Source organism: Mastigoproctus giganteus, chromosome 7 (genome assembly GCF_048544385.1).
Source record: "Mastigoproctus giganteus isolate SK-2022 chromosome 7, ASM4854438v1, whole genome shotgun sequence".
NCBI lineage: Eukaryota > Metazoa > Arthropoda > Arachnida > Uropygi > Thelyphonidae > Mastigoproctus > Mastigoproctus giganteus.
The window spans coordinates 68,134,645-68,151,678 of NC_143581.1; the positions used below are offsets into that span (position 1 = coordinate 68,134,645).

Sequence of the window (17,034 nt, forward strand, 5' to 3'; positions counted from 1 at the left end):
TGGGAATATACCAGGAAAGCAACTGCGTGGATGCTAAGGATTGCGTGGGCGAACTGGTCTCGAATATGACGTCAGAGAATGCTTTCTTCTGAAATTTTATTGTGATGAATGGTCTCCAATAGAAGCTGGATGATTTCTGAATTATTTTCTTCTCTGGAAAGTTTTTATAACTTTTCTTGAAACGCGAATGCCCTCGTGGCTAGTACCTAAGCAGAATTAGAAGCCTTTGATGGATTTACTAAGTAACTTGAATAATAAGCAAACTCCTAACTCAATCAGTATAAATCTACTTCATGTTCTCTCCTACTTGACAGTACAAGGAATTATTTATTCGGTGGGAGAGGCCTGTAGTCAGCCGATCTCGCCAAAGCGACTAGGGTTTCTCTATAAGTTATGGGGAACCCTACGCCTACGGTCACGATGGTACAACAGTCCTCCACATACGGGGTGGAAAAGACCTGAGTTCGAATCCCATCAATGATTTTTCTCATCAAACAACAAGCTCATCAAACCATTGGCATTCTTAATTGGATTCAGTGGAAATCCAGTTCGACTGGAGAAACACAAACGGTTTTCCGATCCATAGAAGTGCAGCTAAAGAAATGGATAAGTGGTTCAATCTGACGTCTAAGGTGGGCAAAATGATGGTGTCGATGAACTCACTACAGGAACGGATGTAGTATCTTAAAAGGTCATACTAATATAATAATTATTATAAATTAAAATTATTATAATATAACAATTTGTTAACCTGTAAAATTATTATATCATCATCATAAAGCAAAGAACAGTTTCGACATTATAAGCATACCCATAATTCGATATAGAATTTGACATTATTCCTCGTGAGTGCTTATTATAAAAATTAGAGCAAGCCAAGATAATGGATAAGATGTGATCGATCAAAGGAAAGCAGAAAGCCGGGAGACGATAGGGGCGGGGATTAGTAATGATTGGTCGTTCTTCTAGATGGAATAGAGTTATTATTAAATCGGTTTGTTCACTATAAGGAAGGGCTCCTTAAGAGCTATCTGGCGAAGGGAGCTTGCAGTATGGTATCTAGGTGCTCAGACTGAATAGTCAAGGCTAAGCAACTCTAAAAATATCCTCAGCCATGGATCATTTTCTCCACCTTTTGCCTTTTGTTCTGAAAATTAGTCTTTGATTTAGTGAACTGGTTGCACTATTCATTGTTCTTCATTCAATATCCCACTCCTGCAATTACTACTACACTGCTCGACAAAATGAACAGAACAAAATGTTTTCGATGAATATTTTATTGTGAACAGTGTTGCCGAAGGTGAATCTTTGATATAACGAGGGTTGTTCTGTTTATGTCTATTGCTTTTGATATTCCAATGCGCGAAGAATATCTGAGGAGTTTTCTTTCCATTTATAATTAAGCCATGGACTTAATATGTCACGCAGTGTCGTCTCGGCCCTATGGAAACAGTTTCAGGAGCCAGGAACCACTATAAGAAGCGCTGGACAAGTTCGCACGAAGGCGATCAACCAGAACAGACCGCTAAGGCTGAACCCTACGAGGTCCTGTCATCAACTGTCTCTCGAGGTTGCCACGGCCATAAGTGAAAAGATTTCTAATCGGACTGTGTTAAGACGGCTCAATTCAAGGGGACTCTAAGCAAGAAAACCAGTGATTTGTATCCCATTAACCCCAAACCACCACAGAGCTCGTTGAAACTGATGCCATGAACATGCGACTTGGAGCTTTGACAAATGGGGTGCAGTTCTCTGACAGATTCTAGACGTTATTTCATCTGGAAACAACAAGGAGGAATGCGGTACCATCCCTCTAACATCAGAGAAAGGAACACTTACGGTGTTCTCCTGTGGGGCGGAATAATGATCAACGGCCGCATCCTCTTCATGTTTTGATAGGGGTACCGTAACTGCACAGAGATAACAAGAACAGATTCTCGAACCCTATGTGTGCGACTTTTTAAGGGTGCGGTTGGCCCAGATTTTCATGTATGACAACTCCACTGTACATAGAGCTCAAGTGGCGGAGGAATATCTTCAAACTTGAGATCTCCTACCATTGCTGTGACCCGCACGATCACCAACTAGACTTAAATCCGATCAAACATGTGTGGGACGCTCTTGGGCGTCGCATTGCACGCTGACAGCCAACTCATCGGTCACTTGGTGAGCAAAGGTCTGCGCTGGTAGAAGAATGGGATTTGTTGCTACAGAATCTTACAAACACTCTTATATCGAGCATGGTTCATAGCTGTCAGGCTTGTTTAGCTTGGAAGGGATCATACGTCGTACTGATGTCATTTAACCATATTTACGAGTATCTTGTATCAAATTCTATAATGTGATATTTTTGGTATTTCTTATCCAAATACTATATGTGTGCTTTGTATCTGACTGAAGTTTCACGCTGTCTACTCATTTTATTCTTATTTTATGGTACACAATCATATCAAATTTTGTCCCACTTAATCGCAAGCTGCATGAGTTAATTTTGCCGAGCAGTGTGTTTATGGGGGTGGGCGATTATGTGGCGATCAGTATTTGGTACCAGTTGTAATATGACAATTTTAGTAGGACACTGCAAGCAGGGGTTAGTACCACGGTTGTTATTTCACCTGATCCTCTTGAATGATATTGATGTGCATATTCGGGGCATGCTGTCAAAATTTTCAGATTAATGGAGGTGGGGATAGAAAAGCCGTAATTAGCGAAATAGCATTTGACGTGATGGATATGGTACAGTCGTACGGAACTAATCTAAGTATGGAGAAATGGTTCACATGGTATCTGTTCCTGGATTGTACTCTATTCATTCAATTTTGATATTTTGTTGTTATTATTAATAATTATCATTTTATTATTTTGTTATTATCTTCTTACTATACCTTACTATATTACTATTCGTGTGAAACCCATGGCAGCATGCCTTGATGGGTAAATTGTATCGTACCTTTACGTACAATAAAGATTAATTAATTAACAAAAACCAGTTTCAGGGGAAAACGTTGCTATTCACACTTGGGACCAGCTAGCTCAGCCACTGAGTGAAAAATGCCATAAAAGTTCCTAGCGTTCTTGATGGATTCATGTAGGACGGTGATTGTAATCACTGTGGACACTACTTCTGGGACAGATATATTTTCAAAAGCCATGAATATGGAGGATTTCTTTACCTAAAGAAGAGACCTCCAAGAATTAGTGATGCGAAGTTGAAAGATGAAATTTTTAGTGCACAGAAAAGTCAATGAGATATTCTGTGTACAGGTATGGAGGCCTCATTTGCAAGGTATATCGATTCGTACAGGAAATGATAGAGTTTTGGGATCTGCAAAGTTTTGGAAAATAGACATCTTATAGGATCCGACTGAGGTTTAAAACCACAAGTGGTTTGAGCAAACTTTTGCTTTCGAGCATAATGCAAAAAAGAGGATATGGATTAAAATTAAAGAGAGATAATTGTAGAATGGATATAAGAAAATGTTCCTTTAGCTTTACGAATAGAACCAGTAACCACCCAGCCTTTAAGAATAATGGTGTCAGTTTTGGCTTAATAAAATCACCTATGGCTATATTGAGCCAGTGTATTATGTCCGTATAAGTGTGTGTGTTTATGGGCAGATTTTTGCATTTTTCGTTGGTTGAAAAACCCAGAAATAACTCACGGGGAACCCTACTCCTTAATTCGACAAAGTAAATCCTCGATTAAACAGGCCTTTCAGAATCCCTTCAGTTTCTGACAGGTTTCGAACCCAAACCTTTCCAAACGAGGAAAAGTGGAGAAACCGCTATGCTGTCATTGAGCAAATCATATGGATTTAAAAAAAGGATTAGATAAGTATTTTGAACGAGATTCGCACCAGTGGTCAAGTTTTGTAAACGTAATATGCCAAAATGGATGGCAGGTGAGCATAAAAGTTTAAGTGAGCAGAGAAACAAGAATGGCAGAGTTACAGACAAACACGTTATTCTGTTTTTATTGGCATTATAAGAGGATACGTAACATAACCTCTGATGGAGTAAGACACGCAAAAGATGGTTACCACAAGAAACTATTAAGGAGAACTAAGAACAAGATTAATTTTTCTCGAATTTTAGACGCATAAATAAATAAATAAATTTTCTGTTTATACTCCGGGACGACCAAACGGTCAGGGGAGTTCACAGAATAGATAGAATACAAGAAACAGTACCGTATTCAGCAGTCACGGGCTTGAACCCCGGTCACTCAAGGCACGTGTACTTATGCACCCGCACGTCTGACCACTAGGCTACGGTGGCAATCTTATAAGCGACTTGGACTACACCGATGAGTCAAAAAATTATGACCAGCGAGTCGTTATGCAAATCGAAGCAATGCAGGTGAACTAAGGCGCGTGCGCGGGTTCGGACACGGTATAAAAAAGCACCTGATACTGAGCTCTGTTAATCAGTGTTACTCTTGTTCTTCAGATTTGAAAGGCAATGGACTTAAGCGAGTTTGACAAAGGCCAAATTGTAATGACCAGACGACTGGGTCAGAGCATATCCGAAACGGCACGGCTGGTGGAGTGCTCACGGTCAGCCGTGGTCAGCCGAGCAGTGAAAATACACGAACTGCCGGCGAGGTGTTGGACGACCACAGCTCATCGATGCTCGAGGTGAGCGCAGGCTCTCCCAAATGGTATGTGGAAACAGAAGGGCGACTGTGGAGCAACTCGCCGATAATTGGAATGCTGATGATGGAAGTAATGTGTCATCACACACACACACAGTACATCGAACCCTGCTGAAAATGTGGCTGCGTAGCCGCAGGCCGCTCGGGGTACACATGCTAACCACGGTTCACCGGCGACAGCGCCTACAATGGGCACGCGAGCATCGAAACTGGACCTTGAGTGATTGGAAGAAGGTCGTCTGCTCCGATGAATCACGTTTCCTGTTGCACCATATGGACGGCCGGGTACGTGTGCGTCGTTTACCTGGGGAAGTGATGGTGCCTGGATGCACCGTGGGACGAAAACAAGCCGGTGGATGCAGTGTTATGCTTTGGGCGATGTTCTGCTGGGATACCCTGGGTCCAGTCATCCATGTGCCAGGAACTCTGACGTCTATCGCCTAAAATGGTGGAATACACCCCGGATCTGTTACTCACGTTATATAACACCTGCCTCCAAGAAGGAACCTTTCCTAATGACTGAAAAATTGCCAACATCAAAGTTATAATGACAAATCCATCAAAACAGCCAGGAAAACCAGTCTTACCGTCCGATCGCCTTACTCCCAGTTGTAAGCAAACTATTCGAGAGAATGCTGCACAAGAGGCTCCTCCACTATTACGAAGTGGAAAATCTAACAAACAATGCAATTTGGTTTCAAACCTGATTGAAGCTCTCGAAACTATCCACGCTCGAAGCTCTCAAGACACTACTAGATAAAGTAGAAGCCTGTACTACCAAATATTTTCTTGTTATCAACGTCGACTTCGTGGGGGCGTTTGACGCCATTTGGTGGCCGAGCGTCCTCGCGAGACTTAGGCCGGCTGGAACGCCTCTAAACCTGTACGACAAAATCAGGAGTTACTAAAACAGAGAACGATTGAAGTACATGCACCGTATAGGAAGATAACCAGACAAATCCAAAATGGTGCCCGCAGGGCTCCGTCCTAGGACCCCTGTTATAGAATATGATTTTAGATGAATTCCTGGCCCTTGATATTGGCGAAGTCGGCGCCCAGGCCTTCGGTGATGATTTGTTACTAACTGTTGCTGCTGGCTCACGAGCGCAGATCGAAGAAAAAGCCAACCACGCGAGAGGAATTTTGCAAAACTGGGCTACAATCCATTGCCTACGGATTTCGCCAAGTAAGACCTGCTTAGTATTCATAAAGGGCAGAGTCGATCTTGCCTGATCACCGCAAGTGAAAATCCAAGGCAACACAATAAAACTTGCTACAGAAATCAAATATCCCGGAATCATCAGAGACAAAAGATCTCTTTCCAGCCCCATCTAAAGTACATTAAACAAAAGATACGGAAATATTCTGCATTGGTCGCAAGAGTGACCAGGAGGAACTGGGGACTAAACAAGCGGACCCTGTCCCTCTACTACAAATCTACCTTCATCACATATGCTTCACCACGGTCATCACGTATGCTTCACCACGGTCATCACATATGCTTCACCAGTTTGGTACAAAAAGGTAACCACATTGGTAAACAGAAGAACCTTGGACAGTATCCAGCGGTCAATAATTCTGAAAATTACACGAGATGTCTCGACGGTCAGCACGCACGCACTGCAGGTTCTGGCGGGAGTCCTCCCGCTGGACTTGGAAATCATTAGATGCGCCCTGACATACAAATTTGTATAATATGGCAAAAGAAATATCGTGAATATTCCTATCTTGAACTATACGTTGGACCTCGTCAACAACAGGAAGCTTGAAAAAACCAGACTGCTCGACCACCTCCGACAGGATTGGTGGACAGAGTCCACTAAAGGGGAAATCACCAAGAAGTTCCTCCCCAGCGTAAACAGAGTCTTTCCAAAACCCCTGAGTTGGTTCCAACCAGGGCTCCACGTCACCTTTCTGCTCACCGGGCACGGGCCATTTAATGCAAAACTGTTTAGCTTCCGAATCACTGACGATCCCCGTTGCCTCTATGGCCGCGAGGAGACATGGCAACATCTCATGTATGACTGCGACCACTATGAGGACCTACGATGCATGCTCACCACTGCTATCACCTACTTCCTGCAGAACATGGAACAACATCTTCTCAACTCGGAACATGAATACAAAGCCCTTACCATCTTTGCACAGAAACTCTTTGTTAGAAGGAGAGCACTTATCGCAAACCACCATGCACAGCACCCGGAAGCTGATGATGAATTACGAAACTAGAACTGGAGAAAACTGGAATAAACAAGAAAACTGTACCAAAATAACCTACAACCACGAATATGATCATCGTCTAGCGTTGTTCACGAGGGAACTGACAACCAGAAAGACCTACGTCTGAATCAGACAAACTGACACAGAACTTGACATGAACTGGATACAAATTATTCACACTGGACCACTAGATGGGTGGCTAAACCAAATGGCCAACGCACGAACTAAGAAAATGATATCGCCAGGACCCAAGGCAGCATCTTCATAACATGCACACTGGGCGACCTGAACAGGTTACATGACCAACCATAGGACGAGACTTGCCTCATGTATGACCCCTTTCGACTGAATTTGACTCCTGCATTGAACATGATCACCAACGAAGATCCGGTTCAGATCGCTTGAACTCTTCACGTGCTCTCTACTGCCAATGCCTGATGGCGATCTGTACTGGGCTCCCTTACCTGGTACCTTTACTCCCTTTCCCTTGGCGGGGAGGAGGAGACAGTCTCGTCTCCTCTCCTCTCCTGCCAACCATTATTCTTCTCCTGGTGGGACACGGGCCTGCCTCACTGAACATCCTAGGGTCGCCTTCTCTATCGTCCCCATAATTCTGTATTTTCCCCACAGCCTTCAGTCTCCCCCCCCACTCTGCTTAATACGCCAGCGTATAATCCCACACAAACTGCAAAAATTTAATTTCGTCCAAATTAAACCGCATATACCTCAATTGGCTTTTCTAATTCCAGCGCTCACCCTTACCGAGTTTTTTTTTAGGTCCTAGTCACTGAAATCTCAGGAAACTAGGTGGCAGGGCCCGCCACAGTAAAATTTCAAACTACTGTGTACCTGGTCTGCCTTAGGCCAAGTGAGGGCAACGTTGGATCTCAGTAGGGGTCCAGCGGCTAAACGGCCAGATGAACAACGATACGCAACACTACACATTTACAAAATCCACACCCTTTTAAATCTCTGGCTTTCCCAGTGAACTGGTACACCTACAATGAAAGCAACGTGGAGATGGGGGAAACCGCTTGTGCCGCTAGACATCAATACACTTTACGTAAACATCATTGTTGACTAGGTACTCCCTTTAATGGCAACGGCCTTCCCCTCTGGCGGTGTGGCAGGCGCTTTATCCTTCTTTCAGAAGGATAATGCGCCTGCCACATTATTGTTCGAGACTGGTTCGCGGAACACGAGGAAGACGTCCAGGTATTGCCATGGCCTCGAAATTCCCCAGACATCAATCCCATCGAGCATCTTTTGTTTGTGTTGGAACAGTAACTCCAATCTGAGGAGTCTCAACTACGGACCTAACAGGAGTTAAAGGATCTGTTGGTTACGTGTTGGTACCAGATTCCACAAGACACATTTAGAAATCTTGTAGCGTCCATGCCTCGCCCAGTACGAGCTGTTTTGGTGCACGTGAAGGCCCAACATCATATTAGGTAGGTGGTCATAATGTTTTGGCTCATCGGTATATATTGCCCCAGTGAGAGCACAAGTGTGCGTTCATGGGCTTATTTGCTTGTTTAGCGGGCTGAAAACCGCAGAATAACTCAAGGGGAAATTATCCTCCCTTTTACCCTGACTGTCAAGCTGTGGTGGTCTTCCTGTCGCTGCACGTTGGGTTCTTGTGTGATCCTCTTCGGACCAGTACCGTCACACTTCCACCAAAGCAGCCCTCGAACATGCCAAGGATTTGCTGACCCACCTTCCTAGCACCACAGATCGTTTCCCGTTCAAACTCTGTCAGGATCTTCCATTTCTCCATTGCACTGGCTTTATACAGACGAACTGACAGACACTACATATACTCCCTCCAGTCGGTGACATGATTCCTAGGTGCTGATGGATGCGTCCGCTCCTGCAGACAGGGGTGTTTTGGCTCATGAGTATATATGGACTTTATTAAAGTAATAATAATCTTTATGGATGACTTCTATAGAAACTAGAAGATGTTATTGGTAAGTTATCACGCTGAATTGCAGGCTGAATGAAAGATAGGAGACAGAGGGTGCAAGTAATGGTCTGTCTTCAGGGGAAACTAGATAACAAGTAAGGTTCTCTTCTATTCCCGATTTTCATATTGATCAGGTTATCCAAGGTAAGCTGCCAATGTGTGCTGATGATTTGGAGACGGGAAAGGTGATTTAGCAATCCAAGTCAGGCCCTGTTGCTTCAAAAAAACTTCAAGCGGTTGCCCACAAGGTCCGAAAAATGGGAACTAAAGTTCAACGCTTTAAAATGTAAGTTTATGTATTTGAGGAGATCCTAGAGTCACATATAAGAGAGAGAGAAACTAAAAGTGATTCAGAACGAAAGATTTAGGTGTTATGATTCAGTCTGACCTGAAATTTTCAATGCAGTATAAACAGGCGACTAAGAACACAAACATGGTGTCCTGTCTATGATTCATAGAACTTTGCTAGTGACAAAAAGGACGCATTATCCCTCTGACTTGCAGTGCACAACTAGTAGAATCACTGTCCTCACACATCGGGTGGTAAAGGATCGAGTTCGAATCCCGTCGATGACGAGAGGGACTTTTATGCGTCTTTTTTTTTCACAACGTGGCTGAATTAATCGGTTTCAGGAAGAGTAGAACGTTTTTCTCCCAGAAACTCCGGTTTTTCGTTCAGATAGAAAATCGACCGCAGAACAAATGCAATTTTACACGCACGTGGCAATAAGGCCTCAGTTGCTGATGCGCTCAAACCAAACAAACATTATCCCTTTATATAAGATGATGGGCCGCACCGTTTTTGAAATATTGCATTCAGCTCTGGAGACGGTCCTAACAAGGTATAGAACATTTGGAGAAGGTTCAAAGAAGGGTAACCAGGTTCCAGTTGAATGCATATCGATGAACATAAGAAGACCGGCTAAGAAGATTTATTATAAGCCATTCGCTCTCGCTCTCTCTCTCTCTCTCTCTCTCTCTCTCTCAGTTTAATGTCTGTGTAAGAGCAGGGCTTGAATAAGGAAGATCTGCTCCCCCCGTACTTTAATCATTATAATATTTGAGGGAATAACAGCAGATCGAATCTTATGAAATTCACCTATTGGCAGTGCATTGCGAACACTGGAATATAATCAGTGTGGTTAAGTCAAAGTTTGTTGTAGAGTTTAGCCGCATCAGCAACTTAGGCCATATTGCGCTGTAAGATCTCAGTCTTACAAATATAGAGATTTAGAGGTTATGGGAAAATTTGTAATTTGGGAATAATTTAATCTTTGATATGGAAAGGAATTTTGACATTTAAGAGAAGCATATATGGGGTGAATACTAGATTTAGAGATAAACGATTACAGATGTGCAAACCCCTTTTTCTCTCACGCATATAAAAAGGGGTGAAATGACAGTAAACAAAGGCAGCTGCCCATACTAGGGAAGGAGTGGTCATTAGGGAACGAGCAGAAAAGGGTTACTAGAGACAGAACAATGGGTCGGTGAAATGCAGGTGATTAAGACACGTTTGACCTATGCGGCAGCTGGACATAAGTCCCGATGGGCTAGCGTTTGGGTCGAAAAAGACCAGGTCACTGTGGCGGCTTTTTCGTAAGTTGTCAACGTTTTCGCAAATGGGAAAAGACGAAAATGGCTATCCTGGGAGACGACGGACGGCAGACATGAAAGGATTGTGCTATCCTGAGAATTAAACAAGAAAATGGCTTGGTTTGCACACGCAAATAGTTATGCTAAGTTTTTTTTAACGAATAGAAAAGATGTTGTTGTTGTTGTTGTTGTTATTTGGTTTTTAGGAGCATTAGCAACCAAGACCATATTGCTCCAAGGATATGCAGTGGTCATTCCCTGACCTTTCCGCATCCTCCGTATATGGTGGTGACGGGCTCGAACCCCGGTCTAATCAAGAAGAGTGTGCTACGCACTGCTGCTCCTTCCCACCTGGCATCGGGAATAGAAAAGAGGGAACGATTAGGTGAATTCCTGGGATTGGTAGAGAGTCCTGGGGGAGGAGGGTCAAACGACGGAGAAAAAGTTGGGGTCGTCAGTGTGAGAGACAGAAGTGGCGAGACGAGGAGTGTGGCTAAAGGGGTGACCATGGAAAGAGAGTGAGAGAAGTAAGTTGGGCAGTGCAAAAATGTAGGGAGTGCAAAAAAGGGCCCTAGACAGTAAGGGGGAAAATAGTTAAGAGAAGAAAGGTAACGGGAAGGCTAAGGATGATAAGCAAAAAGATTATGAAAGACAATAAAGTGAACCAGGAAAAGTAACGTCCTCTTGGAGAAAGATACATCTGAATGATCCGTAGTAAAGGAGGAATTGCGTATTCAAAGCAATTCCTCCTTGGAGAAAGGACGCCAGACCCATGCAGTCAAGAGTTCCGGAAAATTATCTGAAGCAGATTCAGGAGAAAGCAAATGAAAGAAAGCCTTAGAAGATAGCCTGGAGAGCCTAAGATGGAAGCTTGAAACCTCCCTGGAAAAGAAAAAGATAGAAGTAGGTGAGCGATATATTAAGTACTGTAAGTTAACAAGGAGGACTGTTGTGAAATAGTATAGTAATTAAAGAAAAGGGGGTAGCACTAGAAAGTAAAGTGAAAGATAAATTATCTCTGAGATAATAAACTCTGTTAGTATATCTATGTTAAAAAGGGGTTAGTATATAATAATGCAAGAGAAACGAGGGAATGAGTAATAGATGAAATTGATATAAATAGATATAATGTGTTAGAAGAGTAGTAAAGCTTATAAAAAAGGATTCTGAATATGTTTTAAAATTATAGATAATTGAGTTATATGAGCAACTCTGAATATAGTGTTTTAATTGATGAAGATTTGTTGGTTTAATTGAATGACTAATAACAAGTAAGGACTTTAGGATACTGAAGATTGGCCTACAAGTATATTGTAACAGTGTGGTGAGAACACAGAGCTGAATGATGAAAGTAGCATATTTGATTGTTAATATATGAAACAGATTGTATCCAGCAGTAAATGAAATAAGTATAGTGAATGTATAAGTGTTAGGAGTTAGTTAGGGCAAGAAGAATGAATCAGGTCTGGTCAACTCAGATTAGTTAGTGAATGGAAACTGTAATTAGAATGATATATGCAAGGTATCTCTGATTTAACTCTGTATGTCATATTATATGCCATCTAGTTCAGTTGTATCTCATGTTGTATATATATGTACGTAATAAATTTCATATTTTATTTTCACTTTGAGTCCTGTCATTCTAAATAACACACGCCTTGCTTGCCTAGTTAAGAATTGGCTCTCCCACAATTTGGCAAGAGAATCCTGGAAACTGATTAAGGGGAAACAACAGAAATTACCCTCAATATCCTCAGAATCTTCTGTGATATATACAGAGAATAGCAGTCAGGTGGCAAAAGGTGGGGCCTTGTAGGTTTGAGGGCACCTAAGAAAAATCTTCTGTGAGATATAGGGTAAATATATAAAAAGAAAATAAGTAACATTAAAACTCCCCCCCCCCCCCCAAAGTGCCTTATATATATTAGGGAGAATATATATTTAGGGAGAAGGGCACAGAGGAAAGTGCGCCCTCCAAATTGGAATTATAAACATCATATCCTAACGTACTATTGCGCCAGATATAAAACAAAAGAAAGGAAAGAAGAGACAGGCTAGACTACCATAATTGATGTGAGAACTTGTGCTCCCCCGTCCCTCAGTAAAATTTCTGGATCCGCCTATGCCTGTAGCTAAGAAATACTTCATACTAGGTCCGAAGGAACTTCGGCTTTTCCACATCATGGTCAAAGATAGAATGGTTTGTTCTCTCTGGCAACTTGTGTTTTCATCCCGGGAAATACACAAGTGGACCATTGATTACACGCAGTTTGTAGGCAAGACATACTGATTCCTTGTCCTTTGTTGGTTCAACGTAAACGCTTAATAACGCACACACACATCTCTCTTTCTCTCTTGAACCGAGAACTCTGAAACCACTTTTCCGTGACTTCTACGCTAATTAATCGCCAACATCCATGACACGCGATCGGAACCCCACCTTTAAACATCGCACGAGTGGGTAAAAAAAGTGACACTGCACTTGCTTTTTTTCCTACTTGAAGATATATCTCTTGGAGTTTCTTTTCGTTGGTTTTTATACCATTTACCGCGAATCCCCCAGCTGGTTTAGGTTCCGCTCTAATAAACAGAGATAAGCATTAATAACGGTGCTAAACGCTTAACCTGATACACAATATGGTTTCGAGTGAATCAATTAGTAGCGCAGTGGGGTATTCACACTCGGTTAAACGCGGGGCCTTTAGGCTTTCGTGAGTCATTTCCAAGAAATGTTAACTGGCCTTCCAGCCTTGACCTCTCGTGCCCGATTGTAACTCAGCGCTCAACACGATTAGAAAACATCCCAGGAAATCACTACATCTTATTCTATTTGAACTCGCCCGAAAGATCACAGAAGGGTAATTAGTCTCACTCAACACTGTTGTAAAGTTACACACTACCAAATACCCGTCGATAACTGATTGGAGAGTTCCGTCGGATGTAATTACACTTCTCATCTAAATTTCTAAATGGCCCCTTATTTCTACGAAATCGGTTAAGCAAAAGGACAGCGTAGATTTTGAGAATTAATCATTATCAAAATCCAAGCTGATATTCTTAAAATAATTGTTATATAAGCTGACAGGTCTTATGTATCTCTGCAGTGATCGGTATAAAGTGAACTTAGCTAGGTGTGATCACTGAATATCTTAAATCGATAGATTCATCATCATCATCATCATCATCAGCCATTTTCAATCCACTGCAGGATGAAGGCCTCTCCAGCAACTTTCCAGTTCCTTCTGTTTTGAGCACTGGCCATCCATTTACTACCCACAAACTCATGAATTTCATCTATCCATCTCCGCCTTTGTCTTCCAGGTTTTCTTCTAGCTCCTCTTCGGTACCATTCTGTTATTTTCTTAGTCCATCTGTCATCATGTCTTCGAGCTATGTGTCCTATCTAAGACCATTTTAGTTCTTTAGTTTTGATAAGAATGTCCTTTACTTGAGTTTGCTGCCTATCCATGTGTTTGCCTTCTTATCTAACAGTCTGATTCCCCATATAATTCGTTCCATTCTTCGTTGTGTAGTTCTCAGCTTCTCTTCCATTCTTTTGGTGAGTGCCCAAGTTTCACTTCCATAAGTCATGGTGGGGAGTATACATTTATTCATTATTTTACGTTTCAGACAAACTGGGATATTGCTCTTCAGTATGTGACTATATTTCCTGAATGCTATCCATCCAAAATTTATTCTTCTCTTGACTTCCAGCCATTTATCATTATTGCAGCTAATAACTTGTCCCAGATAAGTATGATTCCACTTTTTCAATCACTGCTCCTTCAATCATTATTTCTCTTTCTGTGGCATAATTGTTCATCATTATTTTTGTTTTAGCCATATTCATCTTTAGTCCAAAATTCTTACTAATTGTGCATAACTGATTAAGATTTTCCTCTAATTCTTTGGGATCGTGGCTTATGACCACAATGTCATCTGCAAATCGTAAATGGTTTAGGTACTCTCCATTCACATTGATTCCTTTCTGCGACCAGTCTAATCTTCTGAAAGCTTCCTCAAGGGTAGCAGTAAACAGCTTTGGAGATATTGTGTCTCCTTGTCGAACTCCTTTCTCGATTTTAAATTTCCTACTGTGTTTGTCTAATCTAATAAAAAAGGAGGTAGCATTCTCATATATTTTCTTCAAAATCATAATATATGGGGTATCTATGCCTTGTCTTTGCAGTGCCCGAAACATTGCCTTATGCTGTATGGAGTCAAATGCCTTTTCATAATCCACAAATGCCAGGCATAATGGTGTTTTATATTCATTTGCTTTTTCCATTAGCTGTGATATTACGTGAAGGTGATCCATAGTTGAGAATCCTGTCCTAAAGCCAGCTTGCTCTTTCGGTTGATTCTCATCAAGTATTCTTTCTAATCTGTTAGTAATGACCCTTGTGAACAACTTGTAGATGTGGGATAACAAGCTAATTGGTCTATAATTTCCAATTTTTGGTTTATCTCCTTTCTTATGCAGCAAAACTGTGATTGCATTATTCCACCCCTTAGGCGTCACACCTTTTCTGATGCACTTTGTGAAGAGCCTTGTCAGTTTTTGTGTTATGTCTCTTCCTCCCAATTTTAACAACTCTACAGTAACTTCATTTTTCCCCGGGGATTTCTGATTCTTCATTTTCTTCAATGCATGTTCTACCTCATCAGGAAGAATATCGGGTATGTCGTATTTGTTGCTAATTTGCAATCCATCTTCCCCACTCCTGGCATCATTCTCTCGCTCCTTGTATAATTCTCTATAGTAGTCTTCTACTATTTTAATTATGCCTTCCCTGCTGTTTAAAAGTACATGCTATTCTTCAGTTTCAGTATCATTTGTCTTTCTGTATTACTGCTCATGGCTGCTGATTTAAATCCTTTGTTTTCCCTTAATGCTTGTTCTACTTTTCTTGTGTTAAATCTTCTTATGTCCTTTCTGAGTCTCTTTCTAATGGTTTTGCATAACTCAGTATACTCAATTTTCTCCCTGTCAGTGTTTTTCTTGCTCTTCATTTGTCGTCTTCGGTTCATCATGACAAGTGTTTCTTGACTAATTTTTTCTTCTTTGGATTTCTTTTTCCCTATAGGTTTCTTGGGCTTTATCACTTTCAGAAAGTTGTAATATTCCTCGTCGATATCTTGGTCCTCAGCAGTCTGCAGAAGCTCAAACTTGTTCTTAAGTTACAGTACATACTGCTTTTTCTCCTCTTCTGTTATCTCAAAGACCTTTGTATTATTTACTCGAGTCAGTTTTTTTCCTTTCCTTTCCTACATCTATATCAAGTGTACATCTTACCATTCTGTGATCACTTCCAACATTTACCTTATTCAGGACGGTAACATCATTCACAATATATCTTCTGTTAGTGAGGATGAAGTCGATTTCATTAGTTGTTAATCCATTTTGACTCTTCTATGTCCGCTTTCTGTTCACACTTTTCTTGAAAAAAAGTTTTCATTACTGACAATCCTTGAGATTCTGCAAATTCCACAAGTCTTTCGTTCGCCTCTTTCATTTCTTTCACCAATTCCAAAATTTCCTATAGTTCCCCTTTCTGCGCTATTTTGTCTTTTTCCAACCTTAGCATTGAAGCCCCCCATAATAATAGTGTAGTGGGTTTTCTGCTCATCTAGAATACTCTCAATTTCGGTGTACATTTCTTCAACCTCTTCATCATCATGGCTCGATGTTGGTGCATAAATCATTATAATCTTTAGCTTGTACCTCTTAGAAATCTTGAGTATTAGTCTTGACACCCTTGGTGATGTACTTTTGAATTCCAAAATGTTGTTTTTAAAATCTTTACGGACCAGAAACCCAACTCCACCTTCACTCTTTTCACTGTTTCCATTGGTGTACAGCAGATTTCCACTTGATAAGCTTATAAGTGATTCATTTCTTCTTCTTCTTTCAGCCAAACCGATGATATTCCAATTCACATTTTCTAATTCCTTTTACAGCTCTAATATCCTGTCGGTAAGCTATCGATATTAGGATACTATCCTAATATCGATAGCTTACTGACGCTTAAATCGATTGTCTAATGTCCTAATTGTAGTTGCTAAAAGTACATATGAAATTCAAAATAACATTTTTGTTACCTTTAGGATTTAGATCCAAGTATCCAAATGGACCTTGTCTAGCCATTATCTCGTGTAGAATTATACCAAATGCGTAGACATCTCCTTTTTGAGTCCCTTTGGGATATTCAGATGGCTTTCTTAGAAGTTCGGGAGCTTTCCAAAGAAGGTCTAATGGAACAAGAAAAAAGCTCCAATTATTAAACATGCAATGAAACAAAATAATATAATTTAATATTTATTTCTGTCTGCTGACAGAAATAAATATTAAATTTTATCTAATAATTGAGAAAACCGTATTTCATGTGCATTTGGTATAGTGTTGTCAGCTTAATTTATTTAATTTCATAACTGTGTATAATTAAATATGAAGTAAAAATTAATATTTTACAATAATTAACAAAAAAAGATTTATTTCAGAAACTGCAACTTCCATAAGATGGCGCTGCGAGTAAACAATTACTATTTGATTGAAATTTAATGAGCAAAGCTAAAAGCTGTTTAACGTAGCTGAAAC

General features: G+C 41.0%; 1 protein-coding gene across 1 annotated transcript in view; it reads right to left on the reverse strand.

The window, feature by feature from the left end:
• The window catches only part of LOC150082981 (uncharacterized), a 196,191-nt gene that overhangs the window by 67,094 nt on the left and 112,063 nt on the right, over positions 1-17,034 (reverse strand). Inside the window, exon 15 of the mRNA XM_090378342.1 lies at positions 16,539-16,688. Within this exon, the coding sequence (XP_090234468.1) occupies positions 16,539-16,688 (150 nt within the window). The remainder of the gene's footprint in view (positions 1-16,538; positions 16,689-17,034) is intronic.